Genomic DNA, 27,401 nt, shown 5'->3' on the forward strand with positions numbered 1-27,401 from the left:
TGGTTGTCACCAACATTGGCTGAGATCTGTTAAATGATTTATGTTTACCTTTTTAAAAAATATATTAAATAGCCAAATTAAAAGTTTTGTAATCGGTATTAAAAAAATCTACAAAGCTTGTTAGGCTATTGTTATAACACATAATTTCGCTTAGTTACTTTATAACTTTTATACTATGAAACTTACAGAGCTATAAATAACACATCAAATGAAAAAGCAACTCAAACTTTTATGCCTTACAATGACACGTTATTTAACAAAATCCATCCAGTAGAACTGTAGATTTAATTGTGCAAAGTTAAAAAGGAATCTCCAACTGTTTTCACCACTATGTAAATATTTCATTATGTTTTTGACGTAACTAATGCATTTTATGTTAATTTTGCTGAATAACACGTTCGCTGCTACGGACGTTCCGGAACGTCAAACGGGCCACGGTGCCAGGAGCTAGGAACGTTCCGGAACGTCGCCGTTCATTGTTGTTTAACGTTACCATGGATCAGCCAGCTCGTCACGAGCGTCCTATATTTCTTTGCAGCTTGTGGGGATGTACTTTTCTTACAATAAAAAAATATATTTTCCCAAAATCACCACCAGGGTCATTTAGAACAGGGCTTTGTACCACCTCTTTCCTGCTAGAGCGACACTACTTTGCCGACTGCAACCTGGGTGGTGCTGCTATCTATGAGAATCACTTAGTACTATGTCCAAAGCCAGTTTGATTGCAGAACATTGCCATCCAGTATAACTACTGTTGTTTTTACTGTAATTCAGTGAATCGGCAGCAATGTTTACGCAGCGGCGAGCGTTAGTTCAACTCCTTTTTTTTTTTTTTTTTTAGTCCTATCACTGAGCATGAAGTTGCAAAATTAATTATTACTCTTTCCCCTCACAAAAGTACAGGTGATGAGTTAATTTCTGCAGCTATTATTCAAAATATATGTGACGAGATCACTCCAGTTTTAACAGAATTGTTCAATTTAAGTATTGCTAGCGGTTGTTTCCCTGATATCTTAAAAATTGCCACAGTAGTTCCCATATTTAAGAAAGGAGATAAGTGTAACGAAGAGAACTACCGCCCAATATCACTGCTTCCTGTGCTTTCAAAATTACTAGAAAAATTTATTAAAAATAGACTCACTGGATTTTTAGATAACAATAAATTTTTTTCACCAAATCAGTTTGGATTTAGAGAAGGCCTTAGTACAGAGTTAGCACTTCAACACTTTTTGACAAATATTTACGGAAACTTAAATAGCACAACTCATAATAAAACAGCTGGTTTGTTCTTAGATATTAGTAAGGCATTTGATACTATCGATCATGTTTTGCTCTTGAACAAACTAGAATCAGCAGGGATAAGAGGTGTACCACTTTCATGGTTTAGGTCATATCTTTCTGGGAGGCAGCTGGTTAAAATTAAGAAGAGCAAAAGTAGTATCCAAAGTATTAACTTCGGTGTTCCCCAAGGATCAGTCCTTGGTCCTATTTTATTTTTAATTTTTGTCAACGACTTGTGCAGTGGTCTTTAGAATGGACGCCTAACAGCGTTTGCTGATGATACAGCATTGTCATACTGTGCAAGCACTTTAGATGAGCTTCATCACATAATGCAGGATGATCTACATAAAATATCACTTTGGTTCAGTTGCAACAAACTTTGTCTAAATGTTTCTAAAACAATCTTTATCAATTTTTCTTTATCCCAGTCAAATGTTTTTAATCCACCTTTAATTTTCCATAAAACAGATTGTAATAAAACTAGTTGCTTCTTATGTGATTCTATAAAACAATGTAATGTTACCAAATATCTAGGTGTACTTTTGGATGAAAATCTATCATGGAAGATGCATGTAAATAATTTAAAAAATTCATTACGTTACTCACTTAGATCTTGTTTCCACCTCAAATATTGCTGTCCTCTTCCCATCTTAAAACAGGTTTACCACTCTTTAATCAATTCTAAGCTTGAATATGGAATTTCTTTGTATGGAGGTGCCTATGTGTCGAATTTAAAATCTTTAATAACTTTACAGAAGAAATTTGTCAGATTAATATGTAATGTAAATTTTTATTCTCATTCTCTACCTTTATTTGTAATTCATAATATCCTTCCCTTCAGATATTTATACAGGGTGATTGATATAAGTGTGCCAGCCGTTTTATTCGAAAACTATAAGAGATATCAAAAAAGTTAAATGGTAAGTGCCTTGGATTTTTTATTTAAAAAAACAAAAAAATTATTTTAACCACCATTTTTCCAATATGGCCGCCAACTTTGATTTTTCTTACGGAACATCCTGTATTTTATGATGTATTCTGGTAGAAAAAGTAATTTTAAGACGATTTTATTCTTGTGATTTTTTTCATAAACCTAACCGTTTTGAAGATAATAATGGTTAAAGTTTTGAAATTTCTGCATGAGAAAGAGTTTCGATAAAGGCCTAAGCAAGCATGCCACCCGTTTTGCTCGAAAACCATTCAAAATTGCACAACTTAAACCATTATTATCATTGAAACGGTTAGGTTTATGAAAAAAATCACAAGAATAAAATCGTCTTAAAATTACTTTTTCTACCAGAATACATCATAAAATACAGGGTGTTCCATAAGAAAAATCAAAGTTGGCGGCCATATTGGAAAAATGGCGGCTAAAATAATTTTTTTTACTTGACTATAATTTTTTTAATAAAAAATCCAAGGCACTTACCTTTTAACTTTTTTTGATATCTCTTATAGTTTTCGAATAAAACGGCTGGCACACTTATATCAATCACCCTGTATATTTTTAAAGTATTGACTATATTTTTCAAATAGTGGTAATGCAGGACCAACAGTTGATAACATTCACAATTATTCAACTAGACAAACTGCGCAAAACATTCTACGTTTACCCAAACCAAACTGTACCCTGTTTAAGAAGTGTTTTATTTATTTATCAATTGTAAAGCAGAGTAGGTCATTTAGTGTTTTTAAGAAATCTTTGAAAAAGTGGCTATTAACCAAGTCATATGATGAAATAGAACAGTTGTATTCTTAATAAAATTAGCAAGTCATGTCTAGCTCAGAGTATTTGCTTTATCTTTGTAAGTATCTGTATTTCAGAGTCTGGGTTTTCATTGTTTTCTTCAATTTCTTAAAATGTTCTCATTATTATAGTTACATAATTTTCGTTTTACTTCCTAGATATTGGTGAATTATGTTTTCTTTGTTGTCTTTTCCACAAAAGCTATTGGACTAAAGGTAAATTAAATTTATAATTCATTTTGTTACCCTTTTCAGAGAATCTTTTGATATTGTTAAGTATTAGTTGAGACTCCCGCCCACACACAGAAGTTTTAATCTTCTTTGGGTGTGTATATTTCTTCGCAAGTTAAAGCAAACTGTTTTTATTTAATTAATTAACAATAAGTTTTGATTACATTGTAAAATAATTTGTTTTTATAGATCTTTGTAATTTTATTGTATTACTTGTGGAGAAATAAAGATTTATTATTATTTATTATTATTATTATCCTGGCGCCGTCCCGGCATCTAGCGGTCAGCAGCGAACAAGATAAACGACGTATGACTTATGACTATAAATTCGGAGAATCCTTAATGTTTTTGCAAACAACTATTAAATGGTGAGGAAATCAAGACTCCAGGTTACATTTTGGTCTATGTTTATGCTCAAAAGACTTGTGGCTTTTATAAGTGACAAAACAACTCCATCATAGGGTAAATCAAACGAGACAAGTGTTTTATTTTGCATTGTTTGAAAGTTTATTATTTGTGTCTTTGAACTATTTAGTTTCAAGCTATTAGCACTAAAACCATCTTGATAGTTCAAATACCTCCCAATTTGTCACTAACCCACCATATTATTGTCATTAAAAGAAGGAACTCCAATAATACTAATGCAAAACTTGAATCCGCCCAAGCTGTGCGACGGAACCAGACTGACGATTAAAAAAATGGCACCAAACTTGATCGAAGCAACAATCATCAGTGGTAAGGTTAAAGGAGAAATAGTCTTATACCCAAGAATACTGATGATTTCATCCAAATTACCCTTTGAATTCAAGTGACTACAATTTCCTTTGTGTCTTGCTTTCGCAATCACCAATATTAGGCACAAGGCCAATCCCTAATTATCGCCGGCTTAAATTTAGGAAATGCATGCTTTTCACACGGACAGCTGTATATTGTTTTGTGCTCACGTGGTGGTAGGTACGCCTAAAAACTTTTATATTTATAGGCGTGAACGTTATTTATTCTGTTTATCTATATAAATAAAATTAGAGTTTTGTCTGTACATTGCTCAGAATTATATATTTTTAGGTTATTTTTACGTCTTATACATTAAATAAGCAGAAACGAGTCTTATCTCAATTTCTGTCTGTCTGTCTGTCTTTCCCTTTGTCTGTAACACTCAAGATGGCATTTTACGCTATCTTCTCCTGGAAAACGAGAGTACCTATCAAGATCCAAGTCATTTTAATGTATTCACTGGATTGGCAAGATTGTCTTTAGCCATTAAAATATGGCCTCACTACTTTGTAAATAATATTACGAACGTTCAAAAATGTAGTTTTGTGCGATTTATGTCAAGTTTTCGTCCAATTTTTATTGCATAATCATCTATGAAATAACGAACAGCTGTTCGGATCAAGATTATTTTTCCTAGCTGTCACTGATATGTTTACAAATGTTGTTTACAAATACCGCAACCTTTTTCAATCACGTTTTGAATGTAAATCCCAAGTGATTAAAAACGTTTTTCTTACATAACGGATTTAATTAATCGAAAGTGCAATAATATAGTGTAATAGTGTAACCGTGTAAATGAAATTAAATAACTAGGCATCATCCAGTTCAGGAACCAGAGATTCTTTGTGTATAAATTGTTCTTGAGTTTTGATAACCAGAAAGAAGACCTTGAATCAGTGTTGTATACGGCTGGGAAACTTTAAATTTAATAATGATCGTCGCCAATGGCTTAGAAATATGGTTTCCACTCATTGACACGGCGCTTCAATGGCGGTTGTGTAAAGTGATAAGTAAAAAATCACAACTGCAGTGGTTGATTGTAACAGAGGTTTACGGATGATGCTAAACTCGCTTTTCTAATGTGTTATTTTCTGTTCCTACCATTGACTATATACAGGGTGTCTCGGAACTCTCTACCAATATTTTAGGGCATTGTTCCTGGGTAAGAAACATATCTAAATATCATATTTAAATTGTCCTGAAGTCCTTATTTACTCAGATAGCCGCCATTTTGTTTTTTTCACTTATTAATTTTTTTCTGAAGATTGGTTAAACATACGAAGTTGAAACTTTGCACAAACATTTATGACAACTAGACAAAACTACAAAAAAATTATGACGATTTTTCAAATTCATAAAACAAAATGGCGGCTGTTTAAAATTTTGTTTCTTAAATTACTCGAAAACCGTTGATTTTACAAAAATTTTAGAAGAATAACTTTTTTAAGGCAATTTTATTACAAATCGATCGACACCTTAATCTTTAAGATCGGACGAGTATTAACTGAGATATGGCAGTTTTAGTGATACGTGACCGCCGGATATTAGTTGCAGCGCATGCTGAAAGCGGTCACGTATCACTAAAACTGCCATATGTTTGTGCAAAGTTTCAACTTCGTATGTTTAACCAATTTTCAGAAAAAAATTAATAAGTGAAAAAAACAAAATGGCGGCTATCTGAGTAACTAAGGACTTCCGGACAATTTAAATATGATATTTAGATATGTTTCTTACCCAGGAACAATGCCCTAAAATATTGGTAGAGAGTTCCGGGACACCCTGTATATATAGTCAATAGTACCTACTCACCGTGTGATGCAATCGCTGGACCATACAGCCATGCTCTTGGGTACGTACGCCTACCCAATTATTCATAACAAACTGTTCGACGACGATCCTTGATACCGGTACTTTTCCCTAGAATACACGGCCTACCTACTTAAGAAATAAAATTACAAACATCCAAAAACCCAACGTTGTGTGATTTTTGTCACATTTCCTTCTAATGTTATTAGATAGCCTTTACCAATCATTGTTTCGAGAATAGGTACGTAGGGCCTAACCTATTAAATAATAGTTGTTTGTATGAGGTTGTTTTTTTTTAAAACTGACACCGATAAGTTTACATTAAAAGTTGTTTACAAATAAAGCAATTATTGGGAAATAACTTTGATTGCCGTTTTAAAACGTTTTACGAGAAAATAAAAAACCAATGAGATCAATAACCTCGGGACTTGATAAACTCATATAATTGGTCGGCTGTACTATAGTTCTCAACTGTGAACGTTGGTTTTTGGTACCGGTTCTATTCCTTAGAACCGTTGGTACTGTTGGTAGTAGCAAGAATCATTTTTAAGTACCAACACATCACTGTACTTTACAAATTAGTTATCGTTGGTGTTGCACCTTATTTATTATTACAGGCGTATTCAATTTAATTGATGTCTTAACTGTACAATTTTTGCTTTTTCTTTCTTGATTCCAAAATGTTAGTTTATGCTAAGAAAACGATAACGCACTTTAGTAAAACATTTATTCAGCTAACCATAATGAATTGTTTAAACGCTTTACGTTGTTTATGTATCAATAGTTCGTGGCCTATTTTGGTAATATTTACTATACATAAATTACCAATCGTCTATACCAGGGTGGCTGGACCACCCTGGACCAGTCGTCTTCATTTCATATAGTAAGCCGTCATTTCGGGTCATCATCGGTCCAAGCAAATATACATTGTTATGATGAAATTTGATGACATTAACAAAATATTTTAGATACTAATTTTACAAGTACTTTGTTATGCTTAAAGCGTAGCAAACCCCCTAATTAAGTTCTGTATTTTTGTGTGTATGTCTGTTAGTAAAGCATTAATGTCCTTATTTCTCAGTGTTTCACGGAAAGGACAAAAGTACCTTTATAATGAAAATGTCAACACGAATAAAGTGTTAAATTGGGAGGTTGAAGTAGTGCCCTAAATACTTTTAACCATTGTGGAAGGTAACTTTCAATTATAGGCCTACATTAGGGCTATGCCTCATAGATCTATAAAGCATTTTTTAGTTTAATCATTGGATTTAACATATGGACCAACACGACCCAGGTTACATTTAATTTCGAAGCATTTGTTTTGGCTTGAAACTGTCAGATACTGTATTTGCGAAGGTTTATATACTGTATAATAGTTTTGCCAGCATATCTGAAAATATGCAAACCAAATTCTGTTCTTAATAAAAAGGTTTCAATAACTGACTACAATAAGATCCCCGTGCGTAGAACGGGCACACAGCTAGTTCTAAATGAAATTAAATGAAATTTATTTTCCTTTAAGCATTGTACTAAATGCAATGGGCATCGTCAAAAAATACACTTGTCAATATATACAATCATTATGCAAAACAAACTTAACCTAAGAATAACCAAGCAAACACAGCACGCAAAATTTCCATTGGTACCATTGGTTTGATCCTTTGTTACTGTGTTCCATCCCGTTTGGTTGTCATGTCCTATTCTTGTTGCATTTTCAACTTCATCCGGATGCAGCATCAATGATTATAATAGGTGAGTATTTACAGAGCCATTGTCCAGAACAAAATAAACAATCTGTGTCCTTTTAGTTAGAATTGCTCCATTCAAAGGAGGGGAAGATAAGATTTTCCAAAGAGATATTGGTGTTTGAGGGTTGTTGAAGTATGTAGGTAAAATTATTTCAGTGACAGCAATAGTGAAAACTCCACAGTCGTAAGTATTCTCCTGCTGCGGTGAATGAGTAACAGAGATTAAGTTTGAAACTCCAAGTTTGTCCTCGTTTAAGAAAAAGAATATTTTTTCAGTAAGTTTTAGTGAATTTCCCATTAAGGGAATGAGCTATTACTGTAGGTCTCATGGTAAGATCTGGACCCAGGGCCGATTTACTTTTTCGTTTTGAGGTCCCCAGAAGCCAAAAAAAAACACCACCCGTTCAAATTCATATATATATGAGACACATTTATATATGTGTCCGTTGGCGCGATAACTCGAGCAAAAATCATCTGATTTTGATGAAATTTGGTACAAACATGTAAACCTACGTTTATTCGAACGAGTTTGCGAACCAGCATGATCGGACTATGGGAACAGGGGTTTATGGGGGGTTTTATGGGGTAAAAATTGGTTTTTCCCATTTTTGACCCTAAAAACTTAAAATTTAGCAATTTATTTTCAAACCATTTTGTAGAGCTTAAAAAAACAAATAATTTAGTATATTACAGCGTTCAGAGGTGCCCATCCCCCCTAAACCCAGAGGCGCAATCCCCCCCCCCAAGCCAAATGAGTAGTTCCCCCCCCAATTTATGTTGTCGTTTATTTAAACCTACCCTCCCCCCACCAATTTATCTGACAATTTTCCCTTTACCTCATAAAACGAGTATTTAAAGTATTTAGTAAACTCGAGGTACAAAAAACAAACTTGCTGATTGAGAATCAAAATTAAATGTTTAATAGGAAACGTCATTTAACAATACATTTCTAACTAATCATTGAATTAGAAGTTTTTCAATTTACAAAATTCCGAATTTGTATTGTCAGCCAACATGTGCTCACTATTGCTATAGACAACGTCTTCAACACGTTCAACAATATACTTGGTGAATTACTCTACTCCAACACAGTACTGTAACTGTACAATATATTAGGTGGCGTTAATGTTTAGAGGGCTTAAGAAATCAAACAGCTTTAAGTGTATTAATAATACTTTGGCATAAAGTATCTTAATTGTTTAAAAATTATAGGCAGAGTCACGAAATAAGTCAGACTTGTTGCTCGCCACATCCAGGCTGCCTTCTACAAAAATAGCCGGGCAAAATACCATGCCACCAGAACAAAAGGTTTTTGTGACGAAGTAATCTTATAATTCATTTTTATAGCCCCAGGATTGCCTTTAATGACTAAAATGGTAGGAACGCATCTTGTCAGATAATCCGTTTGCACACAAAACACAAAACGATTACAGATAGGCCTATCAATTCACGCGTGTATATTACCGTCAGCAGGACTAAACTGAAGTAAACTAAATCAGGTTATGACGGAAAGACGTGGTCTCTGGATTGTCGTCTGTGTTATCAAAAGCTGATATTGGACTAATTGTAGTGACGGAGGAAAGTATGTTGAAAGTATAATGGGATTCATAATTTGAGTTTTCCATTCAAAACCATTGACAATAATAACCAATTTATATGCTGGATATAAATGATGGTCTAGAAATTCTACAGTACTGCACAAAAGGAAATTTATTAAATACTTTGAGGAGTTTGAAATATATGAATACATAAAATTGGGAACAGCATAAAATTTTTGAGTGAAAACACTCAATTAATTATGAAACCCATTATATTTTCAATACTCTTCTCAGTCACTACAATAGTCCAATATCAGCTGTTGAAAACGCAGACGACAATCCAGAGACCACGTCATCGGTCCATCATAACCTGAATCTGATTCAGTTTACTTCCAGTCTTGCCGACGACAATGTACATGCGTGAATTGATAGGCCTATCTGTAATCGTTTCGTGTTTTGTGTTAAATGTTTGTAACGTATTCTGACGACAAGGCTATTAAAAAGAAAAAGAGGTTGCCTCAGTCGCGCGTATGACGTCACCTGCCGACCCGGATCTGTTTACAAATAAATAAATGAAAAACAAACAACAATAACAAAGTACTTGACAGGTGACAGCTGTGTGAATTAAAAGCAGCACCGTCCGGGTCGGCGGGTGACGTCATACGTGCGACTGAGGCAACCTCTTTTTCTTTTTAATAGCCTTGTTCTGACGACACCTCCAGAAGGGGATCTTTTTTAAATCCTGACTATGGTGGAGTTAAAGAACCAACAAAACATAACATATAAAATTCGACACTGGCATGTTAAGGATTGTCTGACAAGGTGCTTTACCATTCTTAGAAGCAATCTTAATTACGAACGGCAAAATGTTGATGGTGTTTATAGTGAGCTACTTTTAGTGAGAAACACTTTTTCGGACTGCTTGTACAAAATTATACAGCCATTATGACAGCTAGCAAAAATTAAAAATCCCCCCTAAATCTCTTAAAAAAAGTCCCCCCCAAAAATTCCTGTGGCGCAAACGCGCCACAGTACCCCCCTCTGGGCACCCCTGACAGCGTTGTTATGCGCCTAATGGTTACGGAAAAAATTCCAAAAATCTGTAAATTAAAAATTCCCATGTTATTCTTATGGAGAACTAGCTGGCCCGACAGACGTCGTCCTGTCCTATTGTGGTTTTATGTCACATGCTCGTTCATTTTCAAGATGAGCTCGTTCGCATGGCTCAATCACGTCCTGGTTGAAGTTCGTTCGCTACGCTCACTCACCTTTAGGTTGGAGCTCGTTCGCTGCGCTCACTTGCCTTCAGGTTAGCTCGTTCGCTACGCTAACTCGCCTCCAGGTTGAAGTTCGTTCGCTACGGTCACTCACCTTTTGGTTGCAAATTAGCTGTTCTCATAAATTAAAAATAAATATAGTGCTGCACCCTGTTGGTAAACCTATTAACTTTTTAATGCTATTGAACATCACAGAATAAAATTGTTTAGTTGCACCAGCTGTTAAGATTCTTTAATTCCATTTAAATATGAGTACTCATAAGGTTAACATGGGAAACTCCAGAGCCACTGTAGACACCACTGATCACAACAATACCTATTATCTATATATAAAGCCCAAAGTACCCATGAACTTTTGAGAAAACTACAAGTCACACCCCAATAAACCATATACTTAAAATGTTCGTCATGACGAGAAACCTTGCGCAAAACTTTCCAAAGGGAACTTTCCATATACTTAATGTTAAAAATAACTCAGCTGTTCTTATTTGTATGTTATTCTTTCAATTTATTACCTTACAAGAGGTTCTACCCACAAATTCACGGGTGTACAGAAGCCACCATTAAATTAATTTAATCAACTTCGACTTTATATTTCATTTAAAGGGCCCAAGCTCGAGAAATTGTCGTTTTAAAGGATGTTAAAAGCAGTAGAACCTTCATACCTTACGTCCTAAGGTGGCCGAGGTGGGTACGGTTGTACCTCAACTCGCCGCTCTCCTCCACGACGTCTGTAATACTTTAATACTTTTCAATGAAATGGCAACCTGTAAAAGATCGGTGACAACCTCTTGGAACAAACAACATACATGGTTTGTTAATCTCATATTCATCGTGTTTCGATCATCTTTAATCACTCACTTGTATCAAACAGCTAGAAATAGCTTCACTGTCCACTCACCGCACCTCTTTTAAGAACACAAAACTAAATCTATAAGTATAAAAGAGGATGTTTGTATATATATATATATATTTGTTTGGCAGTGATAAACTCAGACGCCGCTGAACCAATTGCCACGAAACTTGGTACATACGTTTAGAATTTCATGGAATAGGTTTATACACCATCAATTTCGTGATCCATCCAATCGGCTCCGCCCCAGTGGCTCTAGAGTTTCCCATGTTAAACTTATGAGAAATGGAATTAATGAATCTTAACAGCTGTTTCAATTAAACAAGTTGGTTTTGCTCTATGATGTTCAATAGCATTAAAGTTACAAGGATTACAAACAGGGTGCATCACTATTATTTCTTTTACATTTATGACAACAGCTAATTTGCAACCAAAAGGTGAGTGAGCATAGCGAACGAACTTCAACCTGGAGGCGAGTTAGCGTAGTGAACGAGCTAACCTGAAGGCAAGTGAGCGTAGCGAACGAGCTAACCTGAAGGCAAGTGAGCGCAGCGAACGAGCTCCAACCTAAAGGTGAGTGAGCGTAGCAAACGAACTTCAACCAGGACGTGATTGAGGCATGCAAGTGAGCGCAGCGAACGAGCTCCAACCTAAAGGTAAGTGAGCGTAGCGAACGAGCTCCAACCTAAAGGTGAGCGCAGCGAACGAACTTCAACCAGGACGTGATTGAGCCATGCGAACGAGATCATCTTGAAAATACTGTCATTAATAACCATGAATGAAAATAACCATTAATAATTAAGCTAGCATAACCTAGCATTAATATAAGAGCAATAATAAAGAATCGGTTATCCTTTGTACTATATGTGTTTCATTAGTTGTTGTACGTATTTTAATTTAGTTATAAGCACTTTATATACAATAAGACAATTAAACGTTACGGTAATTAAATTATAAATAGTCAAAGGCAAGACAACGTCTGCCGGGTTCAGCTGGTCTATATAAATAAAAATTACAGTTTTGTCTTTACATTGCTAAGAATCATGCAGTTTTTGGTCATTTTTATGTTTCATAGCCTAAGAAAGCCGAAACGAGTCTTATCTCAATTTCTGCCTGTATGTCTGTTTGTCTGTTTGTTTGTCCATTCTGTGACTCCGTCTGTAACGCCAAAATGTCATTTTACGCGGCCTACTCCTAGAAAACTAGAGTACCGATCAAGGTTCTAATAATTTTTCTGTATTTACTGGATTGGTGAGAGTGTCTTTGGCTATAAAAACAAAAACATGGTCTCGCTTCTTTGAAAACAAAATAACAAACCACCAAAAACCCAATTTTGTTTGATTTTTGTCAAATTTTCTCCCAATGTTTACTATTACATTTGATGAAATATTGATCAGCTGTTTGGATTAGTTCTCACTTCTAGTTGTCACTGATATGTTTACATTCAAATTTGTTTACAAATACCGCAACCATTTCCGATCAAGTTTTGTCAGCACATCCAAACCAAGAGAGATTAAAAACGTTGTGCCTTACTTAACCGCTTTAATTAATCGCAAGTGCAACGATTGTTCTTGAGTTTTGATAACCGGGGAAAATACTGTGAATCAGTGTTGTATTAGTGCAAGCAAACTTACATTAACAGAATAAATTACGTTCATCAACCACCTACACAGACTTAACAAGCAATAAACACCAGGAATCCAATTCTGTTTTCACTAAAGATATCGCAAAAGAAATTACAAACCAAGACGCAACTTCAACTAATCTTAAATCAAACATGCCGAGGCAAAGGCTTTAAATTTTAGCTGATAGTCATGGAAAAAATTTAAGTTCATTAATAGAACCAATAACAAAAATGACAATGTTTGTTCATATGTAAGGCCTGGGCCAAAGTTTGATAGAGTCACAGAAGAAATAAAAAGTTTTAGCAAAGATTTGGGTAAAGAGGATTACCTTTTAGTACTAGCAGGAACTATCAAAATAGAATCCACCGGGATAAAACGACTCACTGAAGATGTGAAAAAACTTATTAACAAAGAGCACACTAATCTAATTATTGCGGCCAAACCAATGAGACATGACAATCTTAACCTAGACTATAAACGTGTAAACCTACATTTATTTGGACGAGTTCGTGAACCAGCATGATCGGACAAATAAGCTCAAAAAAACAAATAATTTAGTATATTGAAGCTTTGTTGTATGTTTAACGGTTACAGGAAAAATCCCAAAAAAGTGTAGATTTAAAATTACCTAGCCTACTATGTTATTCTCATGGAGAATAAATAAACTGTTGTAGCTTGCTTGCCTATGGACATATTTTAATGACATTTTTTGTTTACTTCATACTAAGCTATCAATATTTCAATAAAAAAACCCCTATTTCCTTCTCTGTAGCAGCAAACCTAAGTACTGTCTGGCTAGATTAATGGCACATCTTAATCATAACAAACTCTTAACTGACAGCCAACATGGCTTTCGGAAGAATAAATCTACATCCTCAGCTATAACAGCACTAATTGAGTACGTCCTAGACCAGATAGAAAACGAACAATACATTTCCGCCATCTTCCTTGATTACAGTAAAGCTTTTGACTGCCTGGGCCACGACCTGATCTGCAAGAAACTCGAAAGACTCGGTATAAGAAACTCTGCGCTAGAATGGTTCAAAAGCTACCTAACGGGACGTTCACAAGTTGTGGAACTGAAAAACTCATCAAATGAAGTCACAGAAAGTTTCAAATCTTCAAAAAGCAAGCAGACGAGAGGAGTTCCACAAGGCTCTGTATTAGGCCCGATTCTATTCATCTTATTGACTAATGACTTCCCCAAACAAATTGAGAGTGAAAATGCTGTTGCAATCATGTATGCAGATGACACAACCATTTTGATCAAGGACAACACAGCCCAAAACCTTTACCTTAATTCAAAATCGATCCTAAATAAAGCTATCCTCTACTCAAAGAACAATGACTTAGCAATAAACCCCACAAAAACTACAACTCTGAATTTCAGTAAGAAAAAAGACATAGTCCCTCAATTAGAGGATGTAACAATAGAAAACCACACAAAATTTCTCGGTGTTATCCTTGATAACAAACTAACATGGAAAGAGCACATCAACCACTTAAGCAAAAAAATCAGTACTGGAATATATGTCGTCAGAAGAATAAACTACATAGGCGGACTCTCCGTGGCCAAAACAGCTTACTTCGCACTGGTAGAGTCGCATCTTAGATATGGCTTGACAGTGTGGGGAGGAACTTCAACAAAAAATATGAATCGAATTCTTGTCCTTCAAAAGAAAGCCATAAGAGCCCTCGCCAACCTTGTCCCACCACAGACTTGCAGACTAGCATTCGCAAACCTAGGAATCCTCACAGTGGTGTCTCTCTACATACTTGAATCTGTAAAGTATGTGAATGAAATAAACCCCCCAAGAAACCAAGACCTGCACCACTACAACACCCGTCATGGCTCCAAATTTGTACTACCAGTTCACCGAACAACTCTTTGGGAGAAAAAACCTTCCTACACCGGCTGCAAGCTGAGGAACCATCTACCTGACTACCTGAGAGACCTGACTGGCAACAGGCTACACCAGGAGTTGAAGAAGTGGCTAATCGCAAGACCCTTCTACTCAATAAAGGAATTTTATGAAAATTAACATGTACAATTCACTATTGTATTGACACTATTGTAATTCTTGACGAATTAACAATAAAGAATATTGTATTGTATTGTATTGTATTGTATTGTACTCATCAAAATTAGCGATATTTAAATAGGAAATAAATCTGAAAATTTTAAGGGAATAATTTAGTGGAATTCCAGCCAGGTAGATGGAAACTCGCTTAGTCTGCAGGTTTGCTGCGGCGGGGGTATTTTAACATTAGTAGCTCCTAAGTAGTAAGTAGGTGCATGCATACTACATGCATAATATTTGCTGCTACAGGGAAGAAAATCAAACCTAAGTACTCATCAAAATTAACAATATTTAAATAGGAAATAAATCTGAAAGTTTTAAGGAAATAATTTAGTGGAATTCCAGCCAGGTAGATGGACATTCGCTTAGTTTGCAGGTTTTCTGCGGCGGGGTATTTTAGCATTAGTAGCACCTAAGTAGTACGTAGCATTGGTTACTCCTTATTCATTAAATAGCATACTATTATTAAGCTTGTACAATGGATCTCAAGCCACAACAAAAACAAGTTAAATGAATCTTAACTTTAAATGTTCAACACTCATCCAAAAATTATCATTAGTCCTGGATTGATTGATGAGTCAAAGGCTCAAATTATATTAGAAAGGGTTAGGTACACACTTTATTCTAATTCTAATGCATGTAAAAAAAGGTGTATCAGTGCATTCAAAATCAGGGACCTTTTCCATTAAATGACTACAACTATAGCCTAAATTTTGATTTTAACAATACACGATCTCTTATTATAACTTATATATTAACCCTGTTAACACTATAAGCCTAATACATGTTTTCTGTTATACAACCACTTAGGTACCTAGGCTATAGTTGTTCTGACCGAACAAAAATGTTCTAAAAATATAGCACAAGGGTGTTTGTAGGCCTACATAACATTTTTTTTACAACCAAAGATTGTGTTTTACTAAAGGTTAAACAGCTTTCTGCCAAAAAGTTCAATGAAGTTTCTGTTTTATGAAACAAAAGTTGTATGTAACATGTTTGACATGGTGGCTTTACACGTAGGCTTAAGTACTAAGACATTCCATCCCCATGTTAAAGTTGTAGCCAGGTTTTTAATCAAAAATTTGTCTTATTTGATGTGAGCCACCTACAGATTTCGCTGATCTAAATTACTGATTTCTGCCGATTACACGATGGTTTTCACTAAGTTAAACTGATGGAATGACTTATTATGAGCTAAAGCAACTGTTGTGACCCAGCAACTATGTCAGTAACAAAAAATAAGGTACAAAAATAGAGTTTTAGATACTAGCGCAATCTGTGACTGGCTCACACAACTACGTTCTTTTTTAGTAAAAAATTGGCTACAGCTGATCCATATAGATGGGATGTCTTCGTACTACCCAGGAATTGTTTTAGAGAGTGATTTTTAAAATTATTTTGTCTGGATTTGATAGGTAAATCTGGCTTATCAAACTGTACTGATGAGAGGCACGCCTGGTGGTCAAACAAGTAGTAGTGCTCTGCTACAAGTAAATTAAAAAAATATTTTTTGGCTGTTGCTAGTGAATGCAAAACTAAGGAACGGGCCATGCAAGTCTTGCAACAAATGGGTTTATTGCAAAATGGTGTGTTTTTTCCCGTTAAATTTCATTGAATATAACATATAACTTACAGGTTGTGTTTATGTTTAAACCTTTCAACTTGAGTTTAGTAAAACATTGTTTTAGGTTAAGATTATGTCTTGGTTCTAGCCTGACCTAACTCTAAACCGGATTGATTTCAATCAAACGGAAAAGTTCCAAAACAAGTTTAAAGGTCAAAGTTGTCAGTAGGCCTATATTGTACAGCAACAATTGCACAGAGTTTTAAATCACTCAAAAACAACCAACCAACTCAGAAACTACCAAATCTGTAAACTATCTTCTTACCTGGGTTTTTCTTATTGGTGATCTGTCTGTTTTTTTAATAAATGTTGGCAAGATTGGAAGAAACTCAGCTAAATCAGTCCCTTGGATTCTTTGTTTGGAAGAGTCAAATTTTTTTCTTTTCTTCATCAACGTTTTCTCGCACACTTTAGAATGTTTTGAGAGTGCCTCAGGACGGAAAGTTCGGTTGCAGGAACCACAAGGTAGTAAAATGGACGGAGTATCTATGTTATCTGTGGAAAGAAGTGTAATTATTGTATATTAAATTGTGGCCAAGATGTCATTTGTCATGGCTGGCAAACTTGTTCAAATCCAAAATCTCTTTATTCATGCGCAGTACAAGTTATTATACAATGAATAGCGTGAAATAAATATAAAGATACATTATGCCATACTTATCCATAGAGAATTATCATTGTTACAAAACTAATACTAAGCTTAAGAAGAATAAACAAAACAAAAGTAAATCATCATTTTAAATTATAATTTATGTTATATCTCCTAAATTCCAAAATGCATCCAAAGAATACAAAAACAATGAAAGGAGATAATTCTTCAGTTTGTTTTTTAACATCAAAACTAAGTTACTTTATTTTTATTTTAGGTAGGCTAAATTAATTAAGAATTTTATCCAAATGAAACTACATTTCTTCTAAAAACTTTAATTTATGTTGTTCAGCCTGCCTAGTATACCTTAATTGAATATATTTGTACTATCAGTTCATTTGAACCAAAATTTAGTTTTTAATTCAAGACGTCTTCAGGGGATCTTTTAATAGCTTTATAAATTTTAAGACTCTCTAAGATGTTCATGAGGGGGCTTTTACTGCATTTCAAATATTTTATTTTATAGAATCAAAAGCATTGACATCAGAGCTACTACAAGTCTTTATCAGCTGACGTATCCCCTCCCCCAAGACCAATGTCACCAACGGGGCATTGGATAGTTCTGTCGTGTCCGCCGTGAAATCTGCGTCGGTTTGTCCCGTGTTCAATGTGGCCGGCCTAAAGTCTTAAATGTTTTGTAATTTGTGTTTTTTTAATTGTAAACTTTATGTGTCGACCTGTATTTATATATTGATGAAGACTTCTGTCGGACTTTTGACAAAATTCAACATGATGTTTTAAAGGATTTGATAATGGGTCTTTGTACCCAAAACTAGTCATCCATAGACTAAGATAAGACTGAACACAGACCAAGGTACGTAACCTATTATATATTCGAATATCAGGACTCTTGGTGGCAGAGATGTTTAAATTTGTATGTTCAACAAAAGGTAAAGTATCGCTTTGATAGTGTAATTCAAAATTTTGATTCTCTCTATTTTGGATTCTCCCATGCCAGATTTTCATCCATGATTAAACCTAAAAATGTTGAGTGGTCTAATTGGGTCAATACATGATTATCAACAAATATTGTAGGCTTTATTTTGTTCCTAGTTTGTTTTGTTGAAAATGATACAAAATTGGATTTTTCTGAATTTAGAAGGAGATTCTTGCTATCTAAAAAGTCTTTAATTAATGATAAGCCAATATGGGATGATATTTCAATATTATTTTCAGTGTCAGCAGAGACAACCACATTTGTGTCATTTGCATAAAGACATATTTTTGTATCTCTGCCCCAAGTGACTTCTGGTAGACCCTTCAGGTAACAAAGGAACATTAAGGGACCTAAAATCGATTCCTGAGGGACTCCATATTGCACTGTTAATGGGCGAGAGGTACAAGTTTCTTTATACTTAAACTTTAAAGTTTCACGATAGTAATTAATTTCCACAAATTGTTTTCTGCCGGTAAGATATGATTTTAAAACCATGCTAATTCAGTGTTTTTTACTCCGAGTGAGCAGAGCATATCTAATAGTTTAGAATGCTCTACACTATCAAAAGCTCTTGTCAGATCTGGAAAAATTCCAATTACCTTCTCCCCCCTGTCAATAGAGTCAATGATCGACTCTACAAACTCGATACCAGCTGTTATAGTAGACTTTTTAGATCTGAAACCATGTTGTTGTTTGTCAAGAAGATTATTTGTTTCCAGATAATTTGAAAACTGAATAAACACAACTTGTTCTAAGATTTTAGAGAATACCGGAAGCAATAATATTGGTCTATAGCATCTAATGTCTTCTGGATCTCCCTTTTTGAGAACAGGAATAACTCTGGCTGTTTTAAGACTCTCAGGGAATACTCCTGATATGAGGGAATGGTTGATTACATGAGTTAGAGGACCAACAATGTAGGGCAGGGCAGCCTTAATGATTGTAATGGGAATTTCATCCTTACCCGTAGATAATTTGTTATCAAAGGATAATATAATTTTTTTAATACACTGTTTCCTTACGGTTTTAAAACTGAAGGTGATATCTGGATGTTCATTGCCAATATTATAGTTTGTAGAATTTGTTGCAGTGTTAGGAGTTACCAATTCTTTTACCGCATGGACAAAAAAGTCATTAAAAGTTTCACATATGACTTCTGGATCTGTCAAGTAGATTCCATTGTGTAATAATTTAATATTTGCATTTGAATGGGACCTAGAAGTTTTACCAACTTCTGATCTAATCAAGTTCCAAGTGGTTTTGCTTTTATTTTTAGATTTAAGGATTTTATTATCAAAATACTGTCTTTTGCTGTTTATTACATTATTTTTAAGTTCTTTTTTCTCAGACTTTATCAACATTTTTAGATTTTCATCTTTGTTTAATCTAAACTGAGACTCTAAGTTAATTATTTCTGCCTGTTTATTTTTATTTCCTCACTGATTTGGTCCATGTTCCCTTTCAGTTGTATACAATTTTGGGAAGTTTATGTCAAATTGGTGTTTGAAATTATTAAAAAATGTATTATATTTAAGATCGACAGTGGATTGAAAAACCTGAAACCAGGACTCGGAACCCAAACCCCTACAGAATGATTCTGTGTTACAAAGATTGAACTTGCGCACTTGTTTCCTAGTTAACCTATTTTTTTTTTTTATTTTCATTGTTCAACTCTAACAGCTGGCCATCATGATCAGAGATATGTGTGATTAGACCAGTTACTCTGTGATCCATCCAGGCCAGGCGATACTTGATTTATGAACTCTGAGACAGCGATTGTTGTGTTTTTTCCAGATCTAGATCCAAATTGGCATTTGCACAGCACTCAATCGCTAGGACCTCTGATTGAAATACTGTTGCTGTGCTTCCCAGGGATGAGGAAATGTTGGTTTTGTTGCCATACACCCCCAACCCCGATCTCTCATCCTTTCGGCTTCCATCTGTGTAGTACACCAAGCATGCTCTGTCCCTCTTAAAGTTGCACTATTGCCAGTTATATCTTTCTCCTACTCGGACAACTTGGTAAGGAATCTTGAAGTCATATTCCTTTGTGATGAGGTCTGGCATTATTTAATTCCATGTCCTTACTTGGGAAGTCCCTTAGAATGGACAGGTGACCAGTCAGCCTCTGAAGATTCAACTCACCTCTGCTTCCCATTTTGAGGGCAGCAGTGGCTGAACGTTTCTTAACTTCCAGCCCTAGTGGAAGCATGTGGAGTATTGCCTCCATTGTAGCTATGGGACAGGATTTCATCGTCCCGCAGATCCCCGTACACGCAAGCCTTTGCAGCTGCTGCAGTTTCCTGACAGCTACTGTCTGCTCTGCCTTTAGCCACCACACTAAAGCTGCGTATTGGTTTGACTATGGCCTCATAGGTCCAACGTATCAGTCTGGGACTTAGTCCCCATTTCTTGCCAAAGGTTCTTCTGCATGCTCCAAAACCTCCTGTGCCTTTTGCAAGAACATAAAGTGCTCCAGGTAAGTTTCTGGTCCAGGTAAACTTCAAGGTATTTTGTTTCCTTCACTAACTTCACTCTTTTCCCCTGAATTTTGGGGGGAGTTAGATTTGCTTTCCTTCTTGTAAAGGAGATTAGCCTAGCTCCGTTTTGTCCGGGTAAATAGTGAGGCCCTCTTTTGAGCACCATCCCACGATGAAGCTCACAGCTGTCTGGGTGAGGTTTTCCACAGTGTTGTCTGCAAAGGCTTGGAGGTCCATGTCTCTCCAGTCTGCCTCTCTCAAAAGATCATTCACCACTAAAGCCCACAACAATGGTGAGATGACTCCTCCTTGGGGGCAACCTTGGCGTGTTACGATTGCTGAAGAGTAGCTGCCTAAATCAGCTGTCACTTCCCTACTGTTGAATAGAGCCATAATCCAAGCTGCTATGTCGGGGGGATGCCCCTGCTTCTGACTGCTGCATCTATGGAGTTATAGCTCACATTATCAAAGGCACCCTGTGTGTCCATGGAAACCTGCTAGGAATTCCTGGTGCCCTTGGGTATCTTCAACCTTTGCCACTAGGGTGCTAAGGGCCGTTGTTGTTGATTTGCCCTTCACAAACGCATGTTGACTCGCACTAAGGGGACTAATTTCTAAGTAAATGTCCCTTATGTGGCGGTTGATTACTTTTTCCATAGTCTTTAACATGAAAGAGGACAGGCATATAGGCCTGTAGGACTTTGGCTGGGCTGGGTCTCTACCTTTTTTCAGGAGAAATACCGCCCTTGATTCCCTCCAACAAAATCTTGCCATCCTAGGCAAGAACCTGAGGAGGGGAAAAATAGAAATCCTCTCAGATAGCCAAGCTGCATTAAAGGCGCTGGGGTCATGTGTGACAGAGGCACTTAAACAGTAAAGGGGTGCAAAAACACCCTCAAAAAGCTAGCTAAGTGGAACCTAGTCAAACTAGCTTAGGTCCCTGGACACTTGGCCTTTTTGTAGCAAACGTAGGCTCGGAACCAACTTTCTTAAGCAGGATAGGTCAATCAGTAATCGATCTTACCCTGTGTTCAGCGGGTTCAACAGGATTATTGACTGGTCACTGGTCAGTGTCTCTTGAGCCATCCCTGTCTGATCATAGGCATATTGTCTTCAGGTTGGGGAATTTTTCCATATAACGCAGTACGAAAGGCTAAAAGGCTTTCATGGATACATGGAATAATTTTTGTGGTAATTTAGAAGGTATTAAAGACACTTCTAGAATACATAAGGTTCTTGTTAGAGACAGGAATGTTACTCTTGGTGCCGTTGAAGGACTGGGTGGTGCAACGGCTTTTGAACCTACTGAAATAGGCCTACTTAAGGTTATGGCAAAAACTCATTTCCCTGGTTGTATTGTTTTTGAAGTGCAGCAGGAGGAGGTGAGTTCTGAGCGGCCAAATCTGGGCGGTCATACCACCCATTCTATGTGGAGCACTGCTTGCCGCATAGTCACCTTCAGCAAGGTAAGATGGGCTAATATATTACGACCCTTCAAATCGCCGGGTCCTGATGAGGTAAGACCTGTTTGCTTACAGGAAGGTATAGAAACCCACTCTGTAAACTTTTCAGAGCAAGCTTAGCCTTGTAGGACACATTCCCTCAGGGTGGTGTAATTCTCACATTGCATTTATTCCAAAACCAAGGGGAGGGGTTGGTTACACTGATATAAGGGAGTATTATAGGGGAGTAGTTACACTGATCCTAAGTCATTTAGACCCATTTTTCTATCTTCTTTCTTTCTCAAGATCCTAGAAAAATTGATCTTAAGATATATGATGGATACAGCTCTCAGGACAAATCCTATTCATAACAATCAGCATGCGTACGTCGCAGGAAGATCATGTGAGACTGCGCTGCACCAACTTGTAAGCAAGATTGAGAAGGCTCTAGAGAGAAGTGAGAGGTCCTGGGTGCCTTTCTCGATATTCAGGGTGCTTTTGATAACACTGGCACCCCAGCAATTCTTAATGCGGTGAGAGCTAGAGGATTTTACGGTATCGTATGTACGTGGACTGAATCCTTGCTTCACAGTAGGAAGGTCGGGCTCTCACTCCATAATGACACGATCTAGGCAAGAATACCTCGAGGTTGCCCCCAGGGTGGGGTTCTCTCTCCCCTCCTTTGGAATTTGGTAGCAGACGACCTTATAAGGACCCTCAATGAAAGCGGGGTTTTCGCCTTAGGTTACGCTGATGATGTTGCAATCCTTGTGGTTGGAAAGTTCCAAGGAACCATAACTGGTCTTATGAATTCAAATTCAAATTATCTTTATTTATAGTAGGCCTATGTACAAAACGTACAATAGTGTCAAGCTTATTATTACTATGTAAAAATACTTTAAAACCTAAACAAAAAATACAGAAAATAAAATTATAGCTATAATATACATTCATAAAAAGTTCATCTAGCCTATTGAGTAGATGGGTTTTTCTATCAAAAATTCTTTAAGTTTTTGTCTAAAGGTTTTATTATCCTTAATATCTTTTATTTAATTTGGTATCTTTAAAAACTTTACACCGGCATATGAGGGCTTATTTTTATACATTTATAAGTTGTGTTTCGGTAGAACTATATTATTTTTGTTTCTAGTGTTGTATTGATGGGTTTCACAATGTGTTTTAAATTTTTCCTGGTTATTTTTTACATGTACGATACATTCCAGTGTACAAACTAAAGACAGTTAATAGTTTCAAATAGACAAAATGTTGATTTACAGACTCATTATAATCTAGATTTAACATTATTCTTATTGCCTTTTTCTGTAAAACAAGTATCTTATCTAAATTTTTCTGGGAAGTGCCTCCATACACTACTATTGCGTAAGATATATGTGATTGGATATGGGAATGAAAAACTATTTTTAATGTTGCTAGGTCACTTAAATAAAACATTCTTTTCAAGGCATAGATCCCAGAATTTACCTTACGCACAATGCTTCCTACATGATTATCCCACCTAAGACATTCATCAATATGGATAACCTAAAAATTTTGTACAAACAATTTGATTTATTGTGTTGTTGTCAATAAAAATATGAGGGCTACACTTGTTTCGGTTCTGCTTGGTGCTGAAAGAAATAAAATTAGTTTTTTGTGAATTTAGCATTAATCGATTGTTTACTAAAAATTCTTGGATTTGTGATAATTCTATATGAGCTGCTACTTCCAAATCAATCTGACAATTAGCAGTATACAATAAGATTAGAATCGTCAGCATACTGCACGAGTTTAGAATTAATGAACAGAGCTTTAAGGGTGGTGGACCGTTGGTGTCAGGAAGTTGGGCTTTCCATTAATCCCATTAAAGTTGTAATCGTACCCTTCACAAGAAGGAGGAAACTGGATGGGATCGGCCCACTAATACTGCAGGGCACTGAAATAGAGCTGCAGAATCAGGTGAAGTATCTAGGTGTAATTTTGGACAGGTCACTTTACTGGGGACCTCATCTTCAAAAAGTTATTGAACGTGATAAGTGGTCCCTTATGGCATGCAGGCGGATGGTAGGTGGAACATGGGAGTTACAGCCCAGACTTTTGCACTGGCTGTATGTATCTGTTGTCCGACCCGCCCTTACATATGGTCTGCTTGTGTGGTGGCCAAAGATGGAATCTACTGCAGCTGTCAAAGCTTTAGCAGGAGTTCAGAGGCTTGCTCTTATAATGATAACTGGGGCAGTAAGTAGCGCTGTCCTGGAGCAGCTCTAGAGTGTCTGCTTGATATGCTACCCATCGACATTTTCATCAAGGCGGTACCGGTAGCAAGAAAAACAGCCCAACGCCTCAGATGCAAAAACTTATGGATAACCACAGGAAACAATAAAGGGCACTTCAAAATTGTTTGAGGTGGTACACAATGATGAAATGGACCTTCCTTCAGATCACATGTCCAAAAAATACTCCTTTGGAAAGCCTTTCAAAGTACTAATACCAGATAGGAAGGATTGGTCTGGCGGAAAAGGGCCCATCTTATCTTACCTTACAGGGGCAGGTCGAGACCTTTAAGCACATCATCCAAAATCGAATTATTGCGCACCCCAGTTAATTGTTTTCTTGTTGACCTTACAAGTTAAAACTAGGCCTACAATGAATGCCTGTAGTTTCCCAATAAGTTCATCCTCGGGAAGATATCTTCCTCTAGCCAGATTCCCACGAGTTAAAATGATTCTAGCATCAGAGAGCTCGTTACAATCAAAGAGTAGGTGATCGGCTGTCTCTTCTGACCTATCACAGTGCCTACAGATCGGTTCACCATCATATAAGTCATAACCTAACACAACCTCACACTTAATTTTCAAAAATTCCATTTAATGACAGAAAAGACATGTGAGGAAGATAGGTCGGACTTTAAATGCGGATTCGTATCTGTATTAAGTCCTTTGAAGATAGGTTAGATTAGGTAAGTTAAAGTTTAGGTTATAATGAAACGACTCATTAATTTACGCTAGGTACCTCCGGACTGTTTTGGCACAATTGAAATAGTGGGTGAAACTCAATGAAATAACAATATCAAAAATTCAATGCAAAAACAGTCTGCAGGTAACGTCAATTAATGAGTTGGTTCATTATAACCTATTGGTAGCCTACTTTACCTTCCTAATCTAACCTAACTTCAAAACAATTAATACAGTAACAAATCACGGCCGCATTTAACTCCCAGGCCGCGGCCTGGTAGAATTGGCAACGTCGCGAGTAGCCTAGTGTTGATTAGTGTTAGACGTCTCGAATAACATAATATGGCAGATAGGTGATATCAGCCCATTAACTTGCATTTTGTTAATTTAAATTTAAATTAATGAACATAGGCCTAAATATATTAATATATTGAAAATTACAGAATTGAAAACCAAAACAATATGAATTGAAAATCTATATCTGTAGGCTACATTAAAAGCAGAGTCAATATTTTCATAGTCCAGTAACCAAGCTTTCGTAAATACACAAATATCATTAGCTTCTTCCAAATAAAACAGCTGTTACAACCCTACTTGCGACGTTGCCACTTCGAAGGCCGCCTGGAGTTAAAGGTGGCCGTGCACGAATTTGCATAAAACCCGACCTACCTTCACCAAATGCCTAAATAAGAGCTGATTATTAAGTTTCAAAACAAATTGATTTCATTCCGCATTAAGTCGAGTACAAACAGCTGTTTGCTCTCCTTACCCAGTCCTCAGCCTACATACGGACCCGTCCAGACCACGCCATATTACCATAGTACCGCTAAATGAACCTTAGATTAGTAATTTTAACCGATTGTAACGTTTTACAGCCACTTAGGAATCTCTCAGACAAAAACTGATTGCATGTTTGGATTCAGCGTGAAAAAATTTGTATGTAGACATCTAAAAATTACATCATATCCCAATGTAGACATATTAAATAATTGCCAAGAAACCTTGTGGAATCAATGGGTGCAAACTATCACGTACCATCGCCTTCTGCATACTGACAGTGACTTGAAAAAAGCCCAAGAGATCAGCCAGGACAGAGTAGGCCTACAGAAAACTTTCAGGCAAGAAGGTACCAATCATAAGGCCAATGTTAATTTTTTTTAATTTTCAAATGAGTTGTGTAGCGAAATATGAGTTTTCCAGAGATAGTGATTTTCACCAATCACGTTTTTAGGGTTTTAACTTAACTTAAGTCCCTTATTCCAAAATTTAGTCAAAAATATTTTTACCACACTCAATGTGTTAAGGCATGTTAACTTAGCCTACTAGGCCTAATAATAAGCTTATACTTTTAATACTTTTCAATGAAATGGCACCAAGGTAGGTAGACCTACTGTAAGCAAGGCTGAATCAAATTTCTGCACAAAAATTTAAGGTACAAGGCTGAACCTGAGTAATTATGAAAGCTCTTGGCCAAGATTCCTTTTTTAGAGGTTAATGTTATGCCAATATGAGTAGGATGGATTGAACCTCATCCCACCTCATCTCCCACGACATAAAATAGCTTGCTTAGTAGTGAATCACTTCAAAACTATTCAAAAATTTGTATGGTTATTAATATAATGTGTATAATGACTTAAGAGAGTAAGATTATCAACATAACTGGGATTAAAGCAATTTAAAAACTAAATGTCAAAAATAACAAGTACACCAAGGCCAGCAACCCACACTGATCCGATCTAGTTTGTTTGTACAGTAAAATATAAATTTCTTTCAAAGCTTTTATTGAAGAATTATTGAGATAAATGCCGCAACTTGTTTTGAAGAAATAGGCTAACAATCTTATGGAGATTAACAACCTTAAAATTTATTAAAATAGTACAATTTACTCACCTTCCAGCACGTCAGCCATTTCTGTTGTTATTGGCAACGACGAAGCAGGCTGGCTGGTCACCATTCACATTCACCAATCGAATCATCTGTAGTTGATGCGGTAAAATTCCCTTTACAGTGAGGATAAAACTAGATTTCCCTCTTTATCAAGATGTGTATATCTGTAAGTACTAGGTGTACAATGCAGTTGTTGAAACACAAAATGCAGTAGACTTTGATATGCCCGATGTCGTCCAAACAGATTTATGAAATGCTACCCATGGTATGCTATTACGATTTTTAAAACGCTTCCTTAAGGCCTTTTCACACCGGCGTACTGGACGTACTGTACGTTTGGTACGTTTTTTTTTCAACAAATCGCTGTCCATGTTATCATATGGGCTCGTTCACACCGCGCGTACAGAACGTACTGTACGTACAGTACGTACGCGATGGTTTTGTGAGAATCGCTCGGAAAGCGATTTTTCT

The 27,401-nt window shown here is 36.2% G+C and overlaps 1 protein-coding gene across 3 annotated transcripts in view; it reads right to left on the reverse strand.

The window, feature by feature from the left end:
• Positions 1 to 26,971, reverse strand: part of LOC128988433 (zinc finger C2HC domain-containing protein 1A-like) — a 78,257-nt gene extending 51,286 nt beyond the window's left edge. For all 3 annotated transcript variants that reach the window (XM_054409707.1, XM_054409706.1, XM_054409705.1), the window contains exons 1-2: positions 26,934 to 26,971; positions 16,850 to 17,079 (exon numbers count right to left, since the gene is read on the reverse strand). In XM_054409707.1, the coding sequence (XP_054265682.1) occupies positions 16,850 to 17,079; positions 26,934 to 26,952 (249 nt within the window). In that variant the 5' untranslated portion in view covers positions 26,953 to 26,971. The remainder of the gene's footprint in view (positions 1 to 16,849; positions 17,080 to 26,933) is intronic.
• Positions 26,972 to 27,401: the final 430 nt, after the last annotated feature.

This window comes from Macrosteles quadrilineatus, unplaced genomic scaffold, assembly GCF_028750875.1.
Source record: "Macrosteles quadrilineatus isolate MER2022 unplaced genomic scaffold, UCM_ALF_1.0 Scaffold_3__2_contigs__length_128488019, whole genome shotgun sequence".
NCBI classification, from domain to species: Eukaryota; Metazoa; Arthropoda; class Insecta; order Hemiptera; family Cicadellidae; genus Macrosteles; species Macrosteles quadrilineatus.